Genomic DNA, 11,536 nt, shown 5'->3' with positions numbered 1-11,536 from the left:
AAAGAAAAATAGATTGTGTGGCCCCAATCAATTTCACTAAAATGAAAAAGGAGAAACAAAATCTCTAGGTCTTGGATAATATACAAATTGTATAAGAGAAAGGACAATTGACCTAGACTAAAGAGTGGTTAAAATGGAACAAGTCAAATAAAAAAAAATTAGAAAATTGCACAATTATGCTATATATAAAAAGTTAATAGGAGGATCAAGATCATTTAGATCTCTAACTAATGAATGAGTATCGAATGATGAAGACTAAAAAAGCAAGGTGCCTTGGGATTTGAAAAGCTCTACAATAATCACCAATATGGAACAAAATCAAAATTCTCTTTTCTACCATACTCTAAGTCATGTTCATTAGTATGGATCTAGTTCATGGTCATGAACTTAGTCCTATACTACAAACCAAGCCTTTGTAGTAATTATGTCTTTTAGCAATTGACAAAATCCCACTATTTTCTACCTTCTGAAGTCACTGTAAAGATGTTGATTTAACAACTATGATAATAGATTAAAAAAAATTAATAATAATAGAGAAATCAGCTGAAAATTAAGTTTGTTACTCATTTTAAACACAAAATTCAAATGTTTTTATTCATTACATTTCTACATGCTCTCTTAAAATAAATAGATTTTTTTGATTATTTAATATATGAAATAAATGTAAGTAAATGTCCTTCTATACTCAAACATGACAATAAATCCAATAAAACTATATATAATTAGATTTAATTATAAAACCCAAAAAAAAAAGACAACTCCCTTCATAAATGATATAACTTATTAACAATTGTACATAAAACTTGCACACCTTTCCACTCTTCATCTTTCTTCACCTCTATCACAAACCTCTTCTTCATTATTCCAAACCTCCTTAAAACTTCGTCAATTTTCATATAATGATGATAACAGTGACTCGTATAACCATATCGTGCCACCATTGTAATTATCCATTCTCCTTGACGCACTTCAAGTCTCTTGGCATAAAGAGAGGGGCCGTCTGGAAGTGATTCATTTATATCCTCTAGCGGAGTAGAGCCATCAACCACAACCAGACAGCATACAATAACTGTAATTAATTCTCGCCATTTTTCCGACTTGTAACCGTTTTCAGCACCAATTTCAGTGACAGTTTTAGTGACTGCATCAACGCCAATATTAGCGTCACAAAATAGGTACTCATTTAAAGCTGATTCCGCTCCATCCATTGCTTTTCCGATCACAAAGGTATAATTTGACTGCACAGTCTGAAATAAAGGACAGAAGACTCAGTTCTTTATGGTGAAATCTTTTCATTTAAAGATCACTCTAAACATTACTAGGAAAATATAGATCATATTGTGAGAACAAAAGAAATAACGAAGTAAAACAGTATTCCCTTTAACATGAGATTTACAACTGGCTATTAAAAGAAGTGCCGAAATCAATACCTTCAACCAGGGAATGCAATTCTGAATTACTGCGTTGCTGCAATAAAAAAGTTGCATGTTTATTAATTCATGCAACTCTTCAGTACTTGCCATTTTCTCCACCTTCTCACAAGAGTAAATCACAATTCGCTCCAAGCATCTTAGTTTGGAAAGACTTAGCAACTCCTCAAGCTCGGGACAATCACTAATGTACAACTTTGTGAGCCCTATAAGATGACCAATTCCTGCTAAACTCTGCAAATCTCTGCAATTTCGTATAGAAATATTCATAAGTGTTGTTGGCACTGTAAGGTTCTGTATCTTCTCACAAGAGTCAAAATCAATTTCCCGACAATAGGAAAGACTTGGACACTCCTCAAGCTCAGGACAATCGCTAATGCACAACTTTTTAACCCGTAAGTTACCTGACACACTTCTCAATCTTCGACAACCATACACTTGAAGACGTTTGAGCTTCCGGCATCCATCAATTATAATCCTCTCCACGCAACTAGGACCTCTAAACTCTGTCAACTCCTCAAGCTCCTGACAGCCCCGAATGCTTAATTCTACAAGCTCTTGACAATTAAATTCTACTGTTTTCAAAATCTGACAACTATCCAACATAAAATATTTCACCTTTACACTTCTATCAAATGTTATGCTCTGTAGACACTTCATACCTCTGAGACAAAAGCACTCCAAATCTAGCTTCTCACAACGAGAAATTTTCAGTGTTACAAGCTTTGCAAGATTAGATATTTCTAACACACCTTTCAAATTACTACAGTTTTTAATTATAATTTTTTCCAAGCAGCTGAGATGACCAAAAGTTAGCTCCTTGAGTTCTGGGCATTGATCAATATGAAGTTTTTTCAACTGGGAGAGCGCCTGAAATTCAAAAAATTATTTTTGAGAGCTCTCAATGTTTCAAAATTTTTTGCAGAGAATTGCACGAAACAGTTTAAGGAAATTTAGTTTTCACTGAGAAGATCAAAATACCCGTGTGTGATTCCACCAAGATGTTTTGAGTCGTAGTCGTTTGATTTTCAAAGACTGCAAACATTGTAGAGGAATCCATGAAGGAATGCTTGAATTGTCCTCAAGCTGGAGCCATAGTAAAGAAGCTGACGTCTCAAGACAAATGCCTGATCCGCCTAAGAAGAATACAACTTGAGAATTCATGGACTTGTCAAAAATGGAATGGAAACACCTGACATTGGTTAGAGAGAGGATATTTCTGAAATCCCTTGATTCCTGCATACACAAAAGTAGCTCAGTTTTCTATTAATATAGTCAAAGATAAAAGTAGTGGGTAACAAGCTTACCAAATATGTCAGATCTTGAGGACGCCACAGGCGATGAGGAGGACTGAACTCAAGTGCCATTTCTCTTCCCAAGTCCCTCAGGTGGTCATGCATTCTCAATAAGTTATTCTCTTCACTGGTCCCTTTGTAAAATTCGCCGCCGTAAACTTTATATTTGATTTCTTCTATAAGACACTTATCTCTGAGTGTGTTCAGTGCATGTTGAGCATTCCATCCTAATCCCTCCCATACTATTTCGGCTAAACTCTGCTTTCTGCCCCCAAAAATACAAGCAATGTCCATGAAGATCTGTTTTTCTTCAGCATTCAATGCGTCAAAACTTATTTTCAGTCTTCGCTTTACGTCCTGAGGCAGCGTCTTTCTAACTTCAACTAATTCTGACCTCCAATAATCCATACTTCTACCATGAACGTGCCTGCCCAAAACTTGAAGAGACAAGGGTAACCCTCCACACACATCAACAAAGGATTTAACCAGCTCCTCGTACCTGCTAAATGGATTGGGTTGGTCAAACGCATGCCAACAGAAGAGTTCGCTACCATAATTTCTATCCATTCCTCTTAAACGATAACCATTAGTAATCCCTGCACTCATAAGCACCCCAATGTCACGGGTTGTGACAAGAACCAGACTATTACCCAATTTATTCACGATATCCATAATCAGTAGAGCATTTAATTGCTCCACATGATTGATGTCATCTACAACAATCAGGAAGCTAAAATGGGCAGGACTCCTTTCTAGACTATCCTTGAGATAGCTTTTTCCTTCTTCTATACTTGTAAAACTAAGATCACGTTTGTGGAAGAGATCTTTGAGAAGCTTACGTTGCAAGGAAGGTAATTCTCTTCTCTCAGATGCTTCTCGCACATCAAACAAAAAAATTGATCTTTCGTAAGTCCAACTCTTTCGGTTAAACAACTCTTTGACTAGAGTTGTCTTTCCTGCTCCACCCATGCCGAAGATGCCAACTGCCTTAGCCTTATCTCTCAACCAACACTGGCTTTCAAAATCTTGTACAAGTTCCTCAAGACAATGCCTTTCAAAATCATTCACAAGATTATTAAGCGCCACTGGATATTGAGCAACTTGTAAAGGTGTTTTCCTTTGTACTTCTTTTTGCACAGCTGCTACTATTGTTTGGCAGTGCCAGTCACTGAAACTTTATACCATGAAAGGAGGATTCCATGAGAAAATTGTTAAACCAGATTTGAAGAAAGAGAAAATAACTATATAAGATGCAAATACAAAAATTACAAATATATTACCTGTTAAATTCTTCCCCGGCTATAAGTGAAAGAGACTGAAGGGCTTCCTTCCACTCATTAAGCTTCTCCAGGTATCTACTCTTCTCTTTATATTTAACAAACGCTTCAGCGTATGCTCCAGTTTCTATGTAACGGAGATCAGAGGGTTTCACTCCATAAAACAGGGGTATAATTTTGGCCTGGCTTTCTAACATGAGAACCAGCTCAGCCAAACACCAAGCTGAGTCTGCATATCCTTTGGAAAAGATGGCTATGTGTATCGAAGCAGAGCTAATAGCTGTCTGAATAGTGGAAGGAAACGAATCTCCAAGCTCTTTCTCTTGAGAATCAAGAAACGTCCGTATTCCCAACTGCTCAAGAGAATTGTAAAGGTGAATCGCAAGAGTTTGTTTGACATCGGGGCCTCTGTGGTTGATGAACACATCAAACAATCTTGAAGATTCACAAACCATCCTTCTTTTGCCAGAGAAAGCATTAAATTCTTCATTTTGCTGGTGAGATGATGAAGAAGACGCCATCGATTCCAATTCAATCCCTAACCGCCCGTTAAAAAAACTAGAAACATTGTGGAGGACAATTAGAATTTGATTGCAAATACGAGTATATGTTGGAGGATTACTGACGGATTAATTAAATAGACCATCCTGCAGGCGAGTTTGGTACTTTCCTCGAAACAACGAGGAAAATAAGATCAAGGAAAACACTTAGAAACTAGACAAGCGCAGTATGTCCTTTCCTTCAAGGCAAAAAAAAGGTAGGTAGGGGAAAGGACCCAGTAGTTGAGCATGTACCAATTGTTGTGAGGGTTGTTGATATCTTTTGTTCCAAAAATTGAACAAATAAAATCTATTGTTTGAAACAAAAAATATCAATTTTTGTTAGGAAATGTGCCAACGCTTGTTAGGAAATGTACCAATAGTTGTTAAGAAATGTACTAATATTGTAAAAAGTAACCCATCAGGTGATGCCATGTCAGCTGCACAACTATTGGGGTCTCTTTTGCACGCCTATTGGTCTCACTTTTTTTGGGGGCTGTTTTGGACACCTTGGCAAAAAGCATGCTGATGTGGCATCATATTTGATGATGTGGCCCTGAAACCTTAGTTATAAGCAGGGGACTTGCCAAGTAAGCTGCTGGAAAAAAATCGGGGTGATTTGAAATTTCCAAGTAGGATTTTGAGAAGCGCGAAGTTAGGGTGCACAACTACTGGGTCCTTTCCCCTAGATGAGTAGAAATAAGGTGGCTTCTCTGTTCTTTCGTCGAAACATCCAAGGCAGAAAGGACGGAGAAGACTTCGAAAATAGACAAATCCAGACAAGCGCAGTCTGTCCTTTCCTTGAAACATTCAAGGCAAAAAAAGGTAGGTAGATGAGTAGGAATAAGGTGGCTTCTCTGTTCTTTCGTCGAAACATCCAAGGCAGAAAGGACGGAGAAGACTTCGAAAATAGACAAATCCAGAAGTCATTGGTTTGAATTTAGTTTACAGTGGGCCACTCATTCATGTCGGTGCCGTAGAGAGTCGGATAAGTAATAGAAATAAATTAATAGCACACGTCAGTGCTGTAGAGAGGAGGATAAGAGAGGTCAGAGGAGGAAACGGATGGTCCATGTTAGTGCCGTATAGAGTGGGATAAGTAATAGAATTCGATAGTTCATGTCGGTATTTTAGGAAAGGATAAGAATAAATATTTAATATTTTCTTATTTTTTAGATTGTAGATTTTATTAAGGAAAAAGTTTATATATTATATTTTTAATTTTAGATTATTTTTGTAATGATTAAATTATTATATTTAGATAAAACTTATTTAGATTTAGGTATTTGTTTTTATGGAATAATTTAATATAATTATATTTTGAAAATTGACATGTTATTTTGTGTTTGACTCACATTTTTGTGTTTATCTATTTTTGTTTTCTTTCATTTACACTTATTCTTAAATATTAAATTTTATTGCATTCTTATTTACACACATCCTTATATATTCAAATTTTAAGAATAATTTATTTTACCTGCATTTATATTTATGTTTATACATTCACTCATTACGTTGAAATTAACACTTTACTCTCTAGGTTCTATAATTGTCACTCAAGATTAATCATAATGCACTTGTCATTGAACTTCATTTTTTGTCCTTTCATACTATTTGGTGTGAGATGAAGGCATTCATTTGTGTAACATATACTCATAAAGATGTCAAGAAAATGTCTCTATGATCCCATCAATTGTGATTTGAGATCCAAGGTGATACGAGAAGCTCTTAATTCTTTCTACTATAGATATTCGTGAGAAAATAATATGTTAGTAGACTTCATGTCATTATATTTTTAGTTAGGAGTGAAAAGAGAAATGACAATATAGGTTGAACTTTGGAGTGTTAGTAGGTCAAAGCCAAGCATCTTCATCTAGCTAGTTTTTTTTTATAGTACATGACATCTAAAAGTATAAGTGCCAAACTATGAGTATGGGAGTTTATAAAAGGACTACCCTTAACATCTTTTAGGCATTACATAATACAAGTGATAAATCATAATGGGTAAGAATACATACTTCATACCAACTAATTTGAAAGATTACTCCCCTAGTTTAGCAAGAGGGTTTGTGAAAGAGATTTTGTAGAATTCATGGAATATGAAAAAAGATTATATTTGATAGGTTTTCATGATAACATTAAGATTTTAGACTACCTTGTACTCAATCCTATGCATGAAGCTAAAGTTCAATATTATCAACCATTCAAAAATAGCTAGGTAGAAATAAAGTAGATCGAGTGGTTGAGTATCTCTTATGAATGTACTACATGGACAAACAACACAAGTAGGAATGCTACCTGCACCTAGTTAAGTTTACATATAATAACTCTTAAAATTCTTTCATTACTATAACCCCATTTGAAATCTTATATGGAAGAAAGTGTAGATCACCCCTTAGAGTTTGTCAAGATCCTATTTCGTAAATTACAAAATAATTTATAATTATTTATTTTTCTTTGAATTCTAAATGTAATTAAATAAAAGTTATTAATTTAAAATATATATAATTATTATTATAAAGAATTTTATTAAAAAAATTAGAAAGCTTTTAGCTATATATTAAAAATTATTGTCAAAACTTTTAAGAAAAAGAGGGATAGTTCATATATTTATATATTAAAATAATAATTATGAATTTAATTTATTTTATTTATTTAATTATAAAATGATATTTCATATTTTTTAAATAAAGAATATTTATATTTTAGATAATTATTAATGAGATATTTATATTTTTTTAAATAAATCATGCATTTAATAATGCATGGTCCTTTTGATATATAAAGTAACTGATTTAAAAAGAACATAGGTAATTTATGAAGGTGGATCCATATTGTATACATGATAAAAATGTGTCCTTATGTTCCACCCCACTATCTATGGGGTCCTATCCAAACTATGGGGAAGTGAATGGTTGGAGTGGTAAAGACACCCACCCACCATTGCATCGATTCTTCCACCCACCAACTATATCTTCCTTATTCTAGCCCCAATCAAGTCCCTACTATTTTAAGGGGTTAAAGCTAGCAACTAGAATTCTCTAACCCCCTAATATTCTATGGGCTACCCTACAATTTCAGCAGGTTAATTAAAATGGAGCTAAAAGTAATAATTTTTAAAGAAAAGAAAGAGAGTCAAGACTAAAGTAAGTATATTTTAAATAAGTAAAGTCTTCTTTAAAAATAATTTCATGTATAGATGGGAGAATTTTTGTTTAAAGAAAATAAAGCCAAATCGGATGAGAGTTAAAGAAAAGCATTACCTATTAATTAAATGCTATTAAGAGTTATTTGAAAAGCAAAAGTAGAAGTTTGAATTATATATTACAAATTGTAGAAGGCTAGACATTATTTTCAACTCATTGATAGGATGCATGAAACCTTATTCCCTTTAAATGTTATTAAGAGTTCTTTGAAAAGAAAAAGTAGAGGTTTGACTTATATATATTACAGTGGCACTTATAGTTCCATCAAATCATGTAAGGAAGGAGAAAAATTAAAAATAAGAAATAAAGTAGTAGAAAGCAAGGATTTTTTTTTTGGCTCATTGATAGGATGCATGAACCCTTGTTTCCTTTAAATGCTATTAAGAGTTCTTTGAAATGCATTAAAGTTTGACTTATATACTATGGTGGAACTTATATTTCCATCAGGTCATGCAAGGAACGAGAAAAATTAAAAATAAGAAACAAAGTAGTAGAAAGCAAGGAATTCTTTTTGGATCATTGATAGGATGCATAACACATAAATGAGGTGCACTTGCACCTAAATGAGGTGCACTTGCACCTAAATGAGGTGCATTGATTATGCAGATAGTAATTTATATAATTTATTTATCTTCATAATTTTAATATGAAATTTTCTCTTCATTTTATATTAGATTAGAATAGGTTTTACAAGGACCTAAAACCCATACAAAAAAAAGTCTTTAAAGACAAACCAGAAGTGAAGCCACAAAGGCCTAGTAGCAACAAAAATAATAGAAAACAGGGTCTAACAACCTAGAGATCAAACAATTTTGTTCAACATTTGAACATTATTAACATTTTTATCAATAAAAGCCTTATTGATATCAACTAGCTCCTCCATATCACTGGATTTGACCTGCTTACCTTTATCCCTGTTGCAAGTGTGAGTTGAAGGTCCTTGATTGGTCTAGATCTCGCCATTCAGGATGGGCTCCTTCACCTTGTCTTTTCCACAAACCGAAATTGAGGGGGAAGCATGAGTGGCTGCATAGATTGAGCTTTTTCTCTTCATTAATTAATATTATTAAATTAAAAATAAAAATATAATAACTAATATTAGAAAAAATATAAATATAATGGAGAATTATTATTTTAAAAATGAAATAAAATTAAAAAACTTAATGAACATATATTTTATATATAGATTTTAAAGAACACGTTTTCTTTACAAAATAATTATTCCAATTCAAAATTTTAGAAACTAAAAGTCCTATTACTAATAGAAAATTACATATATTAGAATAAAATGTGACTTCCAAAAATGACATGGAGAAGCAAAAATATAAGGATTTGTTTTAATTGAACTACTTGCATTAAAAAAAATTAGAAAAAGAAATTTCAAAGGATGTTTTTTCCAAAGTGCTACTGTAGACGTATAAAAATGACCATATTCCTACCGTGTAAGATAGAGAACCATGGGACCAACCTTGGAAAGCTGAGTGATACTTCATTACTCCATAGCTTGCACCAAGAAGTCTTGTGTGTGTGTGAGCAAGGCTCCATAGAGCTCCGTTTTTCACATATTGAGTTCTATCGACCTGCTTTTCCCACATACAACTACTATTATTTGTCATTTTAAAAAATGTAGTTCCAAGTTAATTTCATGACTGTGGCGCCTTCCCCTACTACTTTGGCTTCTATACTTCTTATTTGGTTATCTCATTGTAATTTTGTTGTCAATTTATGTCACCCAATAACTGCTTCCCACATATGCACATTCCCTTTTATTGTGGAATTTCATGCTCAATTTCATTGGTTCATCGCAGAATTTCCAAATTTGACATACAAACTTCATGTAGTACCCCTTCTCGATCAGCCTCCTTTGTATGTTTTGAGCTACTTCAGTGATTGTTCTATGGAACATTTTTGTATATTGATTCGGATATTATGCGATGTTATTTCATGTTTTATCTGGATTTATGGTGTATGATTTTATGCGGTATTTCAGTGCTTATGATTAATGTTATTTTTATGGATCATTATCATGGACTGACACTTTTCCCTTCTATTGCAATGCGTTATTTACATGTGCGTGTTTGCAAGTGTATTGGGATGCGAGGGGATGATTTTCCTTCACTCACTTCCGGGAGATAGGGAACGTCACAATTCTCCTTCATCGGTGTGTTTACCGTGCTTATATATATATTGGTCTATATGTACGTGTGGTTCTTTGGTGCAGGACATTGCAGGTACTAGTACCGGGTAGGTACGGGGTATTGACTCCACCTGGTTTCGTAGGTCTGAGCATACCTTATATATCCGATGGGGTTGGAGGAGATAGTTGTGGTACCCTAGCTTGACCGCAGTTACTTACACTCGTATGAGTGTTGTCAGTCGGTTGTGTTTTCCTGTCTAGTTGTTATGCGTGTCATAGTGCCTTGGTTTGGTCATTTGAGAGTCGTCATTTGATCTGTCTTGGTTTTGCATGTTTCCGTTTATTTAAATGGTTATTTAATTTAAATGGATGATGTTATCTTGTGTTGGCGTAATCATTTAATTTATATGCTCTACAATTATTGATTTATTTAAATTGATGAATTGCTAGATTAAATGGTTAAATGGCTTAATTTATTGTGCAAAGTTGCATTGATATTTTTGTGAAATAGATAATTGCCTAGCCATTCAAAAAAAAAGGTAAAATGCTTATGTTGAAGGAAATATTTATGGAAAAAGAAATAAATAAAAGTTTTCCTTTTTATATTTTTCCATTTGGCCTTTTAAATTTAATCATTGGAAAGAATTATTATTTTGGGAAAGAAATAAATTTGATTGCCTTTTAGTTTTAAAATGTTTAGATTTGATTGGATGAAAAACTTTAACTTAGAAGCTTGGGTTAAAAGATATTTTGGGCATTCATTCTGGAGGGACTCACGGCAGGGGAAGAAGAGAATTTTTGGAGAGAAAATTCTGGAAAAACTTCCTGGAGGAGCTGGAGATTCGACCTGGGTTGTAAGACTGGTGTTCCTTCATTTCCTTGCTTGCCTTTGCTTCAGGTTGGAAATCTATTTTGATGTTTTGATTTGTTCTTGTATATTTCAGTTTTCTTCCCGTGTGATTGGAAAATGAAATCTGCCTGTAGATTCTTTTTAGAATGTTGAAATGGAAGAAAGATTGCCTGATATAGTTGATTTTGTGACGATATTAGCTTATGGTTGCATTCAGGTAAAGAATTGTTCCTATCTTCCTTGCTCTGTGTTAATTGTTCATTGCAAACAACTTCTGGATTTACCTCTTCTTGGAAAGAAAGTATTTCAGATTGGGTTGTTGATTGCATCCTTGCTTCTTACTGTCAAGAGTTTGCTAGCCATTCTTTCCAGCGTGTTTATTTCACCATTTACCTTGCTGGTAACTTTTCCTTGAAATTTTGGAAATTGGCACTGTATGGGTGTGCTTGTGAAATAATTTTGGAAATGGAATGTTATTTGTGATTATTGTTTTTGTAATCTTTTGGGTTTGGAATGCCTTGGAGGCATGTGTTTTTGGGTTTGTTCTTAGACCTTACCACTCCCGCGATGGGCTTGCCTCATCACGTGAGTCGGTAGTGTCTGCTACCTGCAGATAGCAGAACTACCGATCGGCAACACCGCTACATAGTAGCAGTGCTACCAGTCGGTAGGACTACCACCAGTTGGTAGTGGCATTACCAATCGGTAGGACTGCTATCGGTTGGTAGCAGTGCTACTGGTTGGTAGCTACTGCTACCAGTGGTAGTGGCACTATCGGTCGGCAGTACCGCTACCGGTTGGT

General features: G+C 34.2%; 1 protein-coding gene across 2 annotated transcripts; it reads right to left on the bottom strand.

Moving 5' to 3' along the window:
- Positions 1-752: 752 nt before the first annotated feature.
- Positions 753-4,726, bottom strand: LOC131030571 (disease resistance protein Roq1-like). Of its 2 annotated transcripts, none has more exons than XM_057961429.2 (5): positions 4,006-4,726; positions 2,738-3,899; positions 2,412-2,666; positions 1,431-2,300; positions 753-1,247 (listed from the first exon to the last, which is right to left on the bottom strand). In XM_057961429.2, exons 1-5 carry the CDS (start codon positions 4,521-4,523, stop codon positions 765-767), a joined length of 3,288 nt encoding a protein of 1,095 aa, XP_057817412.2. In that variant the 5' UTR covers positions 4,524-4,726; the 3' UTR covers positions 753-764. The 2 variants fall into 2 exon arrangements, with proteins under 2 accessions (XP_057817412.2, XP_057817413.2); XM_057961430.2 differs by having other exon boundaries at positions 2,738-3,893.
- Between the last annotated feature and the right edge of the window lie 6,810 nt (positions 4,727-11,536).

This window comes from Cryptomeria japonica, chromosome 1 (genome assembly GCF_030272615.1).
Source record: "Cryptomeria japonica chromosome 1, Sugi_1.0, whole genome shotgun sequence".
NCBI classification, from domain to species: domain Eukaryota; kingdom Viridiplantae; phylum Streptophyta; class Pinopsida; order Cupressales; family Cupressaceae; genus Cryptomeria; species Cryptomeria japonica.
The sequence above is the reverse complement of the archived record's forward strand: the minus strand, read 5'-3'. Positions and strand labels throughout refer to the sequence as shown.